General features: G+C 60.2%; 1 protein-coding gene across 14 annotated transcripts in view; it reads left to right on the top strand.

Annotated features, from left to right (window-relative positions):
• The first annotated feature begins 1,456 nt into the window (after positions 1-1,456).
• CAMK2B (calcium/calmodulin dependent protein kinase II beta) overlaps positions 1,457-15,874 on the top strand; it is a 147,063-nt gene continuing 132,645 nt past the window's right edge. For all 14 annotated transcript variants that reach the window (XM_039522163.1, XM_039522165.1, XM_039522161.1 and 11 more), the window contains exon 1: positions 1,457-1,561. In XM_039522163.1, the coding sequence (XP_039378097.1) occupies positions 1,497-1,561 (65 nt within the window). In that variant the 5' untranslated portion in view covers positions 1,457-1,496. The remainder of the gene's footprint in view (positions 1,562-15,874) is intronic.

Here is a 15,874-nt window from a genome sequence, read left to right on the forward strand (position 1 = left end):
GTCACGCAGGGCTAACTAGCGCATATGGGCAGAAGTGTGATCACACCTGTGCCTGAAGAGTGAATGATTCCCAAACTGATCTCGGGGGATAACTCAGCTGGCGCTGGTGCCGGCGAAGGGGTTCTTCTCCACGCTCATTACGGTAGGATCTGAGCACCTCCCAGTCATGCTAGAGGACACATCTGTGGGGGTGTTTGCTTCAGCCTCTCCCCAGGCGGGAGAGGGACGTGGCAGGGGGAGTGGCTTGTTTAGGTTGGATTGTTTGTTTCATTTAAATGTGCATCTTGCTGTGTATTTCTGTTGGAGGAGGCAAGGTCAAGGGAATGCACCTGGCACTTGGAGGAGAAGTGGGGGCCTCTGGGCATGGGGGGGGGCTCTGGGGTGGATGTAGAGGAGTGGGGGGCTCTGGGTGGGTCTGGCAGCACTGCTTGGGTTGGTGGAGGGGGAGTTCACCACACAGGCAGGGACCAGGCCCCGGGGCAGCCCTGTCGCGGGCACTGACCTTGCTGTGTAGAGGGTCCATTGCCCGGAGCTCCACCGTGACCAGGTGAACCCCCCCGTAAGGGCCTATGAGAATCTGGATGGTGATCCTGAAATATCCTTACAGCCGTGCGGCCCCCGGCTCCATTGCTCACCGGCTCTAGGTGCAATGGGATAGCATGTGGGGGTGCAGGGTGATGGGCCCTGTGTGCCCACCTTTCTCAGGGCAGCGGTGCTATATTGTGCTTTAATGGCCCTTTATCGCCCAGCCCATGACCTCTGGATCCGGGGACGAGGGGCTGATGTGGAAGGGAGGGGCCCTGTCCCAGGGCAGAACCAAGGTGCCCCCTCCTTAGCAGAGGTCCTGGCCCTGGGCAGACCCTGGCCTGTATTTTTGCCTGGCTGGCCACAATAAGAAACAGAGCCAGGTCAAGCAAAAACCAGACCACATTCACCATCTCCCCCCAAGCTCCCCTCCCAGTGGAGCCCAGGTCCCAAATACCAAGGGGTCTGTGTCCCTCTCCATCTCTGGGAGGGGGCTCTGGCTCCCTGGGGTGGGAGTGGGGAGGGGCTCTGGGGCTAGAAACTGGGGGGTCTGGGGACCCTGGGGCTCTTGGGGGGTGTACTCTGGGGGGGCTGGTTCTAAGGGGGGGCTCTCTGTGTATGGGGAGGCTCCTTGGCTTCTGGTTGGGGGGGCTCCTAATGATGTGGGGCTGGCACTGCCCCCTCCACTGGGGGTATTGTGGGGTGCCCCGAGGGCCCCTGGGGGGGCTGACATCACCCCATACCCTGGGTGCGGGGTGTCGCTGGGCTGGCCGTACCCCTCCCAGAGCTGCGGGGGTCTCCGAGGGGCTGGCACTTGCTCCTCCGCCGGGGAGGGGGGACTCGCCGCTCGCAGGGAGCCTCGGAGCGCAGCGGGCTGGGTGGCTCCTGCCCCCGCCCCTGCCAGCCCCTCCCTCCCCCGCTGCCAGGCGGAGCCGGAGCCCAGCTCATTGCGGAGCGAAGCGGCAGCCGCGATGGCAACCACCGTGACCTGCACCCGCTTCACCGACGAGTACCAGCTGTACGAGGAAATTGGCAAGTAAGGAGCCGCGTCTGGAGCCAGCGGCGCGCCCGGGGCAGGGGCGCACGAGGGGGAGGGCTGCGCCCCTCGGGGCTGGGGGGAGCTGGGGGTCATTCCCCTCCCCCGTTACAGGGCCTGATGGGAGGAGCCGGGGGTGCTGCCCCCCCCGCCCGGCACGGATGCTGCGGGGCAGGGGGTGCGCTCTCCATTGCGCCCTGGGCGCACGGGCCGGGGGGGAAGCCCCGCGGGGGTGGCTGGAAGGTGGCTGCTGGCTCTGGGGTGCCACCGTGCTGGGGGTTCCCTAGTGTGTGTGTTGGGGGGGGGGGAGAGCCTGGCCCAGGCTGCTCTGGTTGCCAGCTGCCCCCTCCCCCCGGGGGGGCGTCCTACTACTTGCCATATGCCGGGGCTGGTGGCAGCGGGGGCTGGGGGCTCGCTTGCCGGCCGGAGCTCGCAGCCATGACGCATGTTGCAGGAGGAATGGGAACCATCTGGAGAATGGCACTGGCCCTTCAGCGGGTCCCTTGTGCCAGAAACCCTAGACCCCCCCGCTCCCCTGCGGCGCTGGGTCTTCCCCACCCCCCTCCGGCTCGGGCTCGCCGCGTATTTATAGGCTTCTGCAGCCGCGCCGGTATTTTTAGGCAGCCGGTTCTGCGGGGCTCACCCAGCCCCCTCGCCCCCACTGCAGTGGTTTGTCTGCCTGGCCCGGCGCAGCCCCGGGGACCGGCCCTCCCCAGCCTGCTCCTGCTCCTCGGTCATTAGTTGCATTTAGAAGCGCCCCCCCCCCCAACACCACCGCTGATTTTTGGCTGGGGGGCGCTCTTGGTGATGCCCCAGGGCTGGGGAAGGCTCCACCCGCCCTGGCACCCTGCCCCAGGCTGGCAGCAATCACCCCTCTTTGCATTCAGGGCCATGCGCTGTCGCTGGAGGAGGGGAGCTGGGAGCGGGGTCCCCGCTCCCGGGAAGATCAGTGCGCCCAGGGCTCCAGAGTAGCAGTGCCACAGAGCGGGCAGCCCGTGGGTGCTGGGCAGGGGGAGGAGCTGTCCTGGCAGATTGGTTCAGCATCTCCTCCCCCCCTCCCCTGTGCCTACAGGTCACTAGTGCCCGGCTGGAGGCTGGCACAGCTGCCCCTCCAGTGAGTAGAGGCTGGGGCTGCCATGTGTTCCCTGCTGGGGTCTGGGAGAGTGCACGATGTGGGCACCCTGCCATCTGCATGCCCACGCTGGGACCTGGCCTCGTGCCAGGGGGCCGGCGCTCAGTGCTGCCTACTGAGGGGGCTTTCCCCACCCCAGCTGCCCCCCAAGAGGTCTGGCTGGTGGGGAGCATCTCCCTCTGCATGTCAGTGGCGTACATTTCACACCCATGCTCCCTGGCTGTCGGAAGTCACTGCTCTTTTGGGGCATCTCCAGGCTGAGACCCCTTAAAGCGGCCTGGGTTTCAGAGAGGTGGTGCTTGGCGCTAGCTCAGACTCAGGACCTCTTGGGGTGTCTCAAGCTGAGCAGTGAATTTGGGGTGAATATCCCCCCAACTGGGATAATCTTGGCTCTGCTGTTTCGCAACCCCTGAAAATATTCCATTCCTTGCAAATTGCTCCACCTTTAATGCAAGCCTGGCCACCCCAATACGACCTGTCTCAACGCCCCCCTGCATGCATCCCTTCCCAAAGGCCTGCAAACAGACAGGGACTTTGCAGCGTGCCTGGAAAGTTTAAACATCCTACAATAATTCTCCTGCTGCCCCCTCCCTCGCCACTTGGCTGAGATGTATGGATTTAGTTCTCACCGTCTTTCCTTATAACCCAGCTCCCAGCCGCCTGCGTTGCTTGGCAGGGAACTCCTGACAATTTTTCTACATCTGCTACTTGGACGGCCGGTGCTTTGGGGTGGGGACTCTTTTGGTTCCGCGTCTGTCCAGTGCCTGGCACAACAGGGTCGCGCCAGGACTGGAGCGCCTAGGCGCTCTGAGAATGCTCGTAGTAGTCGGGCACCCAGAAACGAACACGAGATGCCAGGTGGGCTCTGCCCAGAGGTGTAGAGAGAGATTGTCCCCTCCTTGCTACAGAGGGAGGGGCCGGTGGCTGGGTCATAGTGGGGACTGGAATTGGCATCTGTGGAGTGATGCTCTGTAACCCAAGGCGAGTCACCCCGTCCCTGTGGGCCTCCGTTCCCATGTGTTCATTGGGGATAACAGCTCTGCCCTTCCCTCCAGAGGTGGAGCAAGGAGGAGAAACAGGCTGAAGATTGTGGGGTGCTCAGAGACAGTCACAGCAGTCCCAGATGTTGAATGTGCCCTGGAAGGTTGCAGAACATGATGCGTCTGGGAGGGACGGAACTGAGGGCACATGCTGGGGGTATGTGTGTGGGTGTGGGGGGGTCTTTGCCAGAGCTGTATAGCGAGGGACCCTCCCTTCCTGCTGCAGAACACAGCGTCTGCAGCCCCGACCGCTGGGTTTCCACCTTTCTCTGGAGGCTCTTTGACAGGCGTGAATTCGGCAGAGTGAGGAGGTGGCGTGGGCACCGTAAAACAGAACGGGACCTGCAGAAGGGCAGCAGTGGGACCGACTTCCAGGGCCTTGGAAATGAAGGTCAGGTGCCCGCCCCCAGAGGAGCCGGGGAGCGCTGTCCGAGGAGAGCCGGGCACTGCAGGGCTGCTCCGGAACTGGCTGGTGTGCTTGTCGGCGAGCTGCCGGGGAGGCGCCTGGCTACGCCCCCAGCTTTGGAAGAGCCTCCTGGAGGAACCCCTTCGATGTGTCAGATCCCAAGGGGGGCTCGCTGTGCCTTCAGGGTAGGCCACGTGGCCTCGCAGCCGCCGGAGTCTGAGCCCCAGAGGCTCCCGCACTCCTGCTTCATGCCACAAGCTCCACCTGCCAGTCGCACGGAGCCAGGCTCCCGGGGGAGACGGGAATGCTCTGCAGGGAGAACGCACCTCGCCTGGCCTTTGCTGCAGGCAGGTTTGTTAGTCACCTGGACTGCAGCGCAGGAAGTCCTGAGGTTGGCCTAGAGAAAGGGAGGTTAAAGTGTAGCCCATCCGGGTCGGCCCAGAGCAGATCTGTAGTGAACTTCATCCCTGGCGTGTGCGTCTCTCTCTCCCTTGGTTCCCAGGTCAGCCAGCGCTTCCCCTGTTCATTCCACCTGCATTTATGTCCCTTAGTCTTCCCTGAGAGCAAATGTAATCCTTCTTCCTCCCACTCCCCACCAGGTAGCCATCCAATGTATGGGGAAACTGAGGCACACCAGGCTCATAAAAATTCTCACTTTGGCACGCTTGGCGTGTCCAGGCCTAAGGACTAAGCCCCCCTGCAGGGACACAGCAGCTTCCCCACGGGTGCTGAAGTGGGGCCGCTGGTGGACTGTGGTGTAGCTCAGATACCAGGGTGATGGGTGTGTTCGAAATCACTGAGCAGATCAGCAGCGGCTGCCAGGCCAGTACAATGGGGGGTCTCTTTGTGAGCTGGGCCCACCCTGCCCCTGCTTATGTGTGGCCTGCTCTTGATCCCCAGGACTTTCTTGGTGAGGCTCCTATTTACCCATCCCGGGGGTGTCTCCGCTGAAGCATGCCCCCTGCTATCCTGTCCTTTGGGTACACCGGGCTTTGGTCCCTTGGGGGACCAGGAGGGTCACTTTTGCACGAAAGCCCTTTGGCGTGGAGGGGCTAGCAGGTGGGGGCGGGGCTATTGGGCAGCACGTAGCTACCTGCCCCAAGGCAGCTCGGCCAATAAACAATAGCCAAGCTGGGCTACAGGGTGTGCGAATGCGGGTCCTCCCCGAGCTGCTGTGCGGAGCCCTGTAGAATAAACAGCGGGTGACTTCCAGGAACCATTAGGGAGAGGCTGGATGCGTGAGCTGGGGCTGCTGGCCAGGGCGGTCACCTGGCTCCTGGGGTGCAGACCTGTCTGACGCCCTGACGCTTGCTCGGGGGCCTAGAAGTCAACGAGGAGCCTCGGGCTCGGAAAGGAACATGGCCAAGGGAGTGAAAAGCAGCAACTGGGCCAGCGAGGGGCGTTTATGGGACCAGCATCTCTAAGAGTATGAAGCAACAAATGCCTGGCTCTGACGTCTCCCTCTCCACCAGTGGGTTTCAAAGTGCTTCATAGATGGGGAGACTGAGGCCCAGAGCATGGAAGTGACTTACCCAGGGTCACCCAGCAGGCCGGTGGCAGAACCTGAACCCAGATTTCCAGAGTACCAGTTGAGTTGCTCTAGGCACTAGGCCATGCTGCCTGTCCTAGAGTAGAGAGGTCTGTGAGGGCTGCCGCCAGCTGCAGGGCCTTGTGGCGATGTCTGACTCCTCACCCCAACTCCTGAGGCGTGAAAGGGTCTCCTTCGCCAGCTCTGGGAGCTCGTCCGTCAATGCCCGGGCGGTGCACAGGGAATCAAACTGAGCATTGGGAGGGGATGATGGCAGACATACTGCAGCGAGCTGAGTGCCACTGTCAAGGCCCATTCCAGTGCTCTATCTGCTACCTTCGGGGCGAAGACCAATGAATGACGTAGGCGCAAGACACAGGGGTCTAAGATAGAGCACGTGCGCCAATATTTACCTTCATCATAATACAAGGACAAGGGGCCGGGGAGCGGGACCAAAAGGCAGCTGGCTGAAACCAAGAAAGAAAATTATTGCACATCGGGTAATTAGCCGGTGGAACTCACCGCCGCAGGATCTGACCGAGGTCCGGAGCTCAGTGAGGTTCACGAGAGGATTGGACAGTTAGCTGGACAGTGAAATAGACAGTTCTCAGTTACAGGCGTTAGCAGTTAGGTATAAAAGAAGGGGGTCTCATCTAACACCCCAGCCTGGCCTCAGCGTGGGACCCAGTCTCTAGGAGGAAGGTCCTTATGGGCAGGTTTTTCCAGAACTGGTGGCTACAGGGTGCCAGTGTCTGAGTCAGGAGTGGGGCCCCATGTCTGATCTGGCCTGGGAGTGCCACTGGGGTGAGACCAGTGGGCAGCCTGGGGCTACCGTGACTAGCCCCAAACCCTCTGGTTGATCAAAGTGCCAGCCCTGGGCACTGACGCAAGCTCAGAGCCTAGCAACCCTGGTTAGGCCCCGGCACCTGTTTAGAAGCTCGCAGCCTCTCCCAGCCTCAGACTTCCCTTCCCCTCCCCGCCCCAGCTCACCCTGCCATTTTTATCCTATCCCTGGGCTGTGGTGCCAGTCAGACCAGCTGGGAGGTGCCATCCTCCCTCTCATGCAGGGCTCTGCCAGCTCCGGAGCAGATGGCTGCTCCAATCACCCTCCCTTTGCCACTGCCTGTCCTCTCTCTGTGACAGCTCCCTGCCGGGACACCTGGCATCTCACTGAACTGCAGCGGCTCTGGGCCCCTGCTAGCCACAGGCGGGCGCTCGGCTGTGGGCTTTGGGAAGGGGTTTAACACTCGGCCTTGGTTGCGTTGCCCTGAGACGGTGGCAAGGCCCCGTCCTTCCTTTGCCCTCTTCCCCGTTCAGCTGAAGGCTTGTTAGCCGTGTGGATCGGAAACAACAAGGCAGCCAGCCCAGAAGCAACAGCAGCAGCGGGGGTGTGAGCAGAAATGTACTCAGTGCCTGGCTGGGCAGTGCCTCCGGGGGATGACAGCACTCTCATGGGGGGGAGGGGGCGGTCTGCTGTTCTGTGGGGGGAGAAACTGGCCCTTGGGGGGCTCATCTGGCCTGCAGTGCTGGGAAGCTGTGGTTATAGGCCACGCCGGGCCAGTGTGTCAGTGGGGGGGGCCTGGATCAGGGTGTGGGTGTCTGCGCCCATGCAGCTAACGGGGCCATGGAGCCAGAGGACCCCCAGGCTCTGTCGGCCCCGGGGGAGTTGGTAGTGGTTCTGCCTGCCAGGCTGCGGGGAGCTGGGGAATCCCAGCAAACGCAGGGCGGCGTTAGTGCCATCGAGGGGATTACAGCCGGGCCATCATGTGCGCCGAGCCCCAACGGGCTTGGAGCAAGGGCGGCGCGTGGACGACATGGCCCAGCCGGCAGTGGAGTGGCGCTGCCTGGTTGGGTTATGCCACGCTGGGGAGCAAAGGCGATGGGCAGCACAGCGGTGGGGGATGAAGGCGGCAATGAGCAGGGATTGAAGGGGGAGCCCGGCCTCGGGTGAGGTTTGGAGAGGTTCTCGGGGCTGCAGAGGGCAGGAATTAGACACCGGGAAAACCCTCCAGCGCTCGCCATTCTGCAGGGCCAGGAGCAGGGTGGGGCCTGCGAGTTGGAGGCCCCCAGCCCCTTCCCCAGCAGAGCATCTGCGGGCAGCACGTGGGGCAGAACAAACCGGACCCCGGGGGACCCCTGCCGGCCCTCTCTGCTGGCTCGGCCAGCCCGCTCCTTGCACCAGCGTCGCTGGCTGTGTGCCCGGGATGGGGCAACTTGCTCTGCAATGGAGCAGAGTGTGCGGGTCCCCTGCCCCCGACATGCCAGCTGCCAGGTGTGGAAACGGGAAAGCTGGCTGGCGAGCCAGGGCTTGGTGCAGAGGCAAACCAGTGCCAGGGCAGGATGTGAGCCTGTTCCTTGCCATCACCGCCTCCCCGGGGAATAGGTTTGTTTCTGGATGGAGGGGGAGGGCTGTCACTTGCTGTGGCTGCAGAGACAGCCCTGGCCCAGCTGCGGTGCCCTGCCCCTCCGTGCCCGTGAGCAATGCTGCTGAGGCCATTCCTAGATTGCAACTGGCTCTGGAGGCTGGTCAGGGCCCCCCTCATTCCACCCAGAGGAACTCCTCGCTCCTGCCATCCTGCGCCCCCTGCCCAGTGCTTCCCCCCCACCCCCCCGCCTCCCGTCTTCCCGCCCACGCTTGTTTCCTCGCCCCCTGCAGCAGTCCTCAATCCGGGGCACCCGGTGTTTCCATGGCAACAGACTGCGCTGGCAAATACAGGCTCATGACGGCACCGTGTGCTGAGGCAGCTGCTGCTGCTCCGCACTGTTCCTGCCCTCGCTTGCCAGGTTTTCTAATGCAGCTGGCCCAGGGCACCACACATGTCGCTGCAGGGTCGGGGCCCCAGATCCCCTGGCCGCCTGAGAATCTCCCCTAGCTCTTAGCAATACAGAGACTATGACACACAGGGAGGCTCCTGAAGTAGCTGACTCTCTCCAGGAGGAGGCAGTGCCCCCCTGCCCCTGTTCATTGCCAGGCTTGTCAGCCATAATCCTTCCCCAGCACTTTCCATCCACAGGCTGTGCCTGCCTTAGTGTTAGCGCAGCGCCGTCAGTCTCTCGGCGCCTGCAGCGAGGTGGGTTTCATTACCCCCCTTTACAGGGAGGCAGAGCAGGGGCACAGCTCAGGCGAGGTCAGACCTACCCGGTGGCAGAGCTGGGGAAGAACCCAGGAGTCCTGGCTCCCAACTCTGCTTTAGCTCCCGCTTGCCCAGGTCAGAGGGATCCGGGACGCTGGGGTGGTTCCCTCTTCCTCCTGTTCTCGCCAGGGTGTCCGTGCTGGGGTCTCTGACCCACTGCTTGCTGCCTGCCCCATTTTGCTGCTCTTTGTCCCGATGGGAGCCTTGCTGGCTGGGTTGGTTCTGAGCCCTCCCCAGGCACCATCCCAGCCCACCGAGAGCCTGGTCTGAGCGTCTCCCGGGGCTGGGTTCTCTGGGACAGCTGGTGCCATCTTTGCAGCGGGTGGGGCCCGGGTGCCAGCGGGGAAGGGCTGTTAGAACAGCAGAAGAGGGGAGCGGGTCACCGGGCAGGCCCGGACTGTGTCCTGTTCAGGGGGCCTTTCCGAGCTAGTGTGGGCTTTTGGATTTGGGGGTGCAGATGTGCTGATGCTGGAGAACTGGTGGGGGACACCCTGAGCCCACCTTGCCTGCGGAGGGTGCTCAGAGGGATTGCCCTGCATGGACCTCAGGGGCAGGGGGACTTGCGCAGAGCCAGAGCCCCATCGCTTTGGCACCTTACCCCCAGCCGAGCCTCCGCTTTGAACTCTGGTTGAAGGGATGGGGATGCCAGATCTCCCCACTCCCCGACACCGGATCTCGGGCACCGGGCTGGCAGCCATCACGCTAGCCTGTACTGTGCTCTCCCCTCTGTATACACCTGTTGTCTCTTGTCTTGCTTATCGGCTCTCCGGGGCAGGGAGCGTCCCTCTGTTCTGAGTTTGTACAGCCCCTAGCACGATGTGGGCCCTGCTGTGACTGGCCGGGGTAGGTGCTCCTGTAATTCACAAGGCAGTAATGTGCTCTGAGGGATCACTGTTCTCAGCATTGTTGCTTCTAGTTATGGTGGTGGTGGGGTTTACCAGCTTTTGGTGGGGATTCCTTCTGTGACGAAGTGGGAATGTTCTTAATGTTTTCTCTGACTGCTGTGTGGGTGCCTCGGTTTCCCCTATGCATTTCTCGAGTGTCTAGGGGTGTGTGATTGTTGCAGAGCCCTAGAGGGCCAGTGTGATGGTGTCTGCACAGAGAATGGCTGATGCCCTGTCTCCTGGCAACTGATGGCCTGGGCCCCTCCCCTGCAAAGGTGCCAACTGAAGGTGTTGAAGAACAAAGAGATCAGGTGACCCCCTGGCCCAGGAAAGAGACAAAGGCGAGAGGAGCGGTTGGAGTTTTTTCAGTTTGGGGCTGGCTGGGAAAATGGAGGGGTGTCCAGACAGGGCTCTGGCCTCACTAGCCCCCACCCAAGAGGGACCTGACTGAGGGAGTTCTGTTGTCTGTACCTGCAAGACCTGTCTTGGACTGTGTTCCTGTCGTCTAAATAAACCTTCTGTGTTACTGGCTGGCTGAGAGTCACGGTGAATCGCAGGAAGCCGGGGGGGCAGGGCCTTGTCTCCCCCACACTCCATGACACCTTCCGTGGAGCGGGGGCTGCAGAATTGGGCTCTGCTTCTGGGCATTGGTGCTGGGGGGTGGTGAGGGCAGAGAGGAAGGGTGGCCCAGTGGCTAAGGCCCTAGCTTGGCCCCAGGCTGACTCCCTGGGGGGCTGTGGGCTAATCACCGAGGCACAGAGATTTGATGGCAGTCAGGTGCCTAAATCCCTTTGGGGATGAGGTGTCAGCTCCTAAACCCATTAGGTGTTGCAACGCTGAGCGTAATGGTGCCTGGAAACCTTTATAAACCTAGGCCTTTGTCTCTGGGCCTCGGGTCTCCCCTGACTCCAGTGGGATTAGCAGGCCTGCCCCGCTGCCTGGGGGCGTGGGATGATCCATATCTTGCAGTGTATTGCCAGGATGGGGCTGGAGGAGCAGCCTGAGAGACAGAAGGGGCTCTGATAAAAACCCTGTTGCTGGGTGAGTGGCGGTTTCTATGCTTTAATATGGGGGAGGCGAGGGGGCCTCGCCTTTGCTCTCTAAGGGACAATCTCTCTGTTCAGTCCATGCAGGCTGCTGTTTCTTGCTGACAGGCCAGAAGTGAGAGCTCCTGGGATAGATCCTTCTGCACCTGAAATGCTGGGTGCTGACCAGGCTTTGGGGCGGATGGAGCCCTGCTCTGGGGGTTAAATACTCCATGGAACTTCAGCTGTTCCTGTAGTTGATTGCTAGTCAGGGCCCTGTCCGGGGATTTCACCCGGAGCAGCCGGAGACGGGCTCTGGTCAGTCCCCGTCCATCCACCCCCACCCTTTCCTCACACGCTGGGATCGGACCACTGCCCGGGGCACAGGACGGGACTGGGGCTGGGATCAGAGCAGTAGAGAAGGAGGTGGGCTGGTTTGAACGCTGAGCGGGGCATACAGATCAGAGGCGGGGTGGGGGACAGGTTATTCCCCTGGTAGGGAGAACCTGGTCGGAAGGTCTGTGAGGTGGATGAAATAGGAGCTGGGGTCTGCATGTCTAACTGGATTCAGGAAAGTCACCGATGCCATCTGCCGAGTGGGGGCCGTGCCTCTCGTTGGTTCTCAGGCCACAGATCTGGGCGCTGCAAACGCTGATTCGACACTTAAACTGGACCTTTCCACCATGGAAGAGGCAGTAAGACCGGGGACACGTAGGCTACAACTGCCCTGGCAATATCAGGACCAGGAATTTGCCAATGGGCGCAGCTGCCCTGGTGCCTACTGTAGTGTAGACAGGACTCCGGCGTTTCACCTCTGTGTTGTCTTAGAGCCAGCCTTGTCTACACTACAGCTTCTGCCAGTGGAGCTGTGGCCTGGGGCAGCTTGGGGGCCCAGTGTGTGCTGCAGACAAGGCCTCCGGAGGGCACAGCAAACCTGGCAGCACAGCTGGCCAGCACAGTGTGGGGCTCTGTACCAGGAAGGATCAGGTCACAGAGCAGGGAGGAGGCAATCCGATGGAGCTCTGATGCGGCTGTCTCTGAGACACAACATCTGGTCCTTGGTGCCTGCTTATCATCGAGACACAGAGAGGCTGGAGGGGGGAGCTTCCCGGGAAGGCTCGGCGAAGCGATGGCTAAGGGGAGTCTGCAGACGTCTGCCAGCGCGGGAGGAAGAAGAGGAGTTACTGAAGGTGATACCAGGGGGGCATGTGGAGCACCTGGCATAGAGGGGCCCCGAGTCTTGATACCGGTGCATCGAGACTCTGCCATAATCCCCCTGTTAACTCCCAACAGTTCAGATACCTAGGGACACAGCTGCTGGCACCCTTTGGGATCATGCCATGATACCAGGGCAGCTTGTTCTGACCCGTACAGATGGAACCCGAGCGTTTTCTCTCCATGGTACTGAAGCGGGTTGCTTCTTTAGAGGTTCGTTCTGGCCTGGCCTGAGCCCCTGGGGAAGGGACCGGCCACCTAGCAGATATCTTCCTTAACAGAATGTTGGGAATAATTAAGAAAGGGATAGATAATAAGACAGAAAATATCATATTGCCTCTGTGTAAATCCATGGTACGCCCACACCTTGAATACTGTGTGCAGATGAGGTCGCCCCATCTCAAAAAGAAATATACTGGAATTGGAAAAGGTCCAGAAAAGGGCAACAAAAATGATTAGGGGTATGGAACGGCTTCCGTATGAGGAGAGATTAATAAGACTGGGACTTTTCAGCTTGAAAAAGAGACGACTAAGGGGGGATATGACAGAGGTCTATAAAATCATGACCGGTGTGGAGAAAGTAGATAAGGAAGTGTTATTTACTCCTTTTCATAACACAAGAACTAGGGGTCACCCAATGAAATTAATGGGCAGCTGGTTTAAAACAAACATAAGGAAGTATTTCTTCACACAGCGCACAGTCAACCAGTGGAAATCCTTGCAAGAGGATGTTGTGAAGGCCAAGATTATAACAGGGTTCAAAAAAGCACTAGATAAACTCATGGAGGATAGGTCCATCAATGGCTATTAGCCAGGCTGGGCAGGGATGGTGTCCCTAGCCTCTGTCTGCCAGAAGCTGGAAATGGGCAACAGGGGCTGGATCACTTGATGATTCCCTGTTCTGTTCATTCCCTCTGGGGCACCTAGCACTGGCCACTGTCAGAAGACAGGATACTGGGCAGGATGGACCTTTGGTCTGACCCTGTATGGCCGTTCTTAAGTCCCCTCTCCTCTCTCTGACCCCAAGGAGCCATGTGCCCAGCACAGATACGAGGAAGCCCTTGAGGAAGGACGGCTCAGTGATTAGAGCATGATCCTATCCCTGCTCTGCTACAGACTTCCTGTGTGACATTGGGTGGGTGTCTCTGGCCATCAGTTCTCCACCTGTACAATGGAGATGTATGATGCCGGGCTCCAGGGGACAAATCCCTTGCAAGGGGCTCAGATAGATCGCGCTGCTCATTATGTATTTGTAGCACCTCAGAGCCAGACGGGTGGGACCAGGACCAGGTGTGGCAGGTGCTCTATGAACACAGAGCAAAGACCTAGTCCCTGCCCGAAGAGGGCAGCTGAACTCCCAAGGGCTCCCACAGTCCAAAGCCTGCTTGTCCCATGGCCCGGAGGGTTGCTTTGCCCATGTGATCTCCCCGAGGTCAGGGCCTCAGGAAATCAGCCAATGGCCTTTCTCAGGCTGTTCTTCTCTTCCAGCCAACCCCTTGGTGGCTCCTAAGTCCAGAGGTTTGGAGCAGAAAATCTCGCTGATCAGGGTCAAAAAATCACCCACCCTGCACACGGCTTGGGGAACGAAGCCCCAGTGGGGAAATACAGGGCCGGGGGAGCAAGCCGCTCCCTGCAGCCCCTGGCCGGGCATAGCTGTTGATATCCTGGGGTGTCCGGACCTGCGCTGGCATCGGGCCAGATTCCACATCCCCGTCTGGGAATGCCCCCGGACCCACCTCCGTTAGGTGATCTGGTCTGCTTTGCCTGCCCCCTGCTGGTCGCGGGGGAAGGCCTGGAGCCGCTCTCTGCAGATTGCCTTTCTGTTGGCTGCTCTTTGAAGGCGCTGCTTTCTGCCTCCCTCTTTTGAAGGCGTTTGAGTGGAGCAGGATGGCCTCATTTGCCCATCAGCACCTGCCGGCTCTGCGAGCGGAATGTGCCACTGCCGGGTCTGGCCAGAGCCTTTCCGCTCAGCGCTGCAAAGAAAGGAGGAGCCGGGGGCAGAAGATCATTAGAAACGCTCCCAAGCTGAAAGCCTCGTGCAGTGATCCCGTGCCGTGCCTGGTGGGAATCACTCCACGGGGCCTCATGCAGCACGGCCTGGCTTCCTCTCGGCTGTGTGTGTGTGTGTGTGTGGGATCCCGTGCCGTGTGTGGCAGGAATGGCTCCTGCCTTCCTGTCTGAGGGCTGCTTGGTGCCTGCTGCCCTCCTGTCCCCAGACCTGTCTGCTCTTTGGGGCAGGCCCTGCTGGTATCTGGTGTGTTGTACAGCACCGAGCACAGCAGCAGCTAATTGCTGGCTGTCCCGAAAGGGGGTGGGGCTGCTGGAGTGTGTGGGAGTGTGTGTGGGGTGAGTCCTGCCCAGCTGCATTATGGGGCGCTGATGGCCTTGGCTTGGGACCAGGATTGATGGGTGTTTGGGGGTGATATGCTAATATTCATTTTTTGCAATGCATTGTGGACTAGCTCCTCCCTCTCATTGGGAGAGGCTCCGCCCCCTATGCTGGGAGAGGCTCCTCCCCTCGGCTGTGTGTGTGGGAGGGGCTGGGTCTGTGCCTCTGCTTGGCAACTGGGGCCCCTGTTCCGTGAGACGTCGCTCCCTGTAGGGAAGACACAGGGGGAAGTAACTGAGATGTGGGCCCAGAAGAGACTTGGCAGGGAGAGGCGGGGGGGGGGGGCGGGGATGACTCCAACTCTCATGCTCCCCCATGCAGACGGTGCCCAGGTTTGCTGAGATGGGTTTCTTCTGGGAGTTCTCTCTGCAGTCGCTGTTCATGCACCACCTAGCGCAAAGGGGTCCTGGCCCATGCCGGGTGCTCTTGGCACTGCCGCGATCCAGACAATAAATAAGGGAGGAAAGGGAGGGTGTGTAATGGGGGCATGCAGGGAGAACGGGGCGCCTGGCTTCACTCTGTGGCTCTGAGCCCCCAGCTAGTCATTTCATCCCCCAGCCAGAATAGCCAGATGCGTATTGGGGCAGCAAGGAGCATGGGGGGGGGGTGTCTGTCTCCATTCCCTGTGCCCCAGGAACCCTGGGTGCCCTTTGCTTTCCTGCCCAGGCAGCAGCTGCAGAAGTTTCCATTGAAAATCGTCACCCCGCCCTCCCTACAGGTTTCTGCCTAGGGCTGATCTAAACTGGGCCAAGATCCCTGGTGGAGGACGGGGTGAGTGGTTCCATTGGAAATAACTTTTTGCTGGGAAATGGCCCTTCATTTTAGTTTTCAAAAAATGGGCCAAAGAGACCTCGAAATTAAAACACAATGTTCCGTTCACCCTGAAATTATTATTATTATTTTTTTTGCTTGTCACTGGAAATTCTGGCAAATCCTGTTTTCGGGTTGACCAAAACTGATTTTTTTCTCTGAACTTCCAGCAAACCAGAAAAGCCATCGGTTGCCCTGCTCCTGGGTGGGCTGGAGTGAGTGTGCTCAAAGCCGCAGACACCTCCCGAGTCTGTGTTCTGCCCTCTTCGGGCAGAGCTCAGCCCTGCTAGGTGCGAACTGTGACCTTTCCCCAGCCTCTGTTCCCCCAGACAGGCACTCATGAATCTCTGATGATGAAGCTCCTCATTCTGGGGAGCTGCAGCTCTTGAAGAAGCAGCGGTCTCTGGGGAGCAGCTGGGTTGGGCAAGATGATGTGGAGTGTGACAGAGTGCTGAGAGCTAACAGCTGTCCCAGCACTCCGGTCACTTAAGCTCTGATTAGTTTCCCCTAGAGAAGACTTGAGGGAGGAATGGAGAGTACTTAATTACCTAATCAGAGTGTAGGCTGGCTGGCTGAGGAGGTGGCTGTCCCATCAGCTGGGAGGGGTGGTTAAAAAGCACAGGAAGGAGTGGCAGAAGGAGAAGGCTAGCAGAGCAGGGCAGGGCAGAGCAGAGCAGAGCAGAGGGAAAAGGGATTGCAGAAGGGTAAGAGCACTCCTGGGCGAAAGGGCTGTGCTTTGAAGGATGCTGT

The sequence above is a fragment of the Mauremys reevesii genome, linkage group 2 (assembly GCF_016161935.1).
Source record: "Mauremys reevesii isolate NIE-2019 linkage group 2, ASM1616193v1, whole genome shotgun sequence".
NCBI classification, from domain to species: domain Eukaryota; kingdom Metazoa; phylum Chordata; order Testudines; family Geoemydidae; genus Mauremys; species Mauremys reevesii.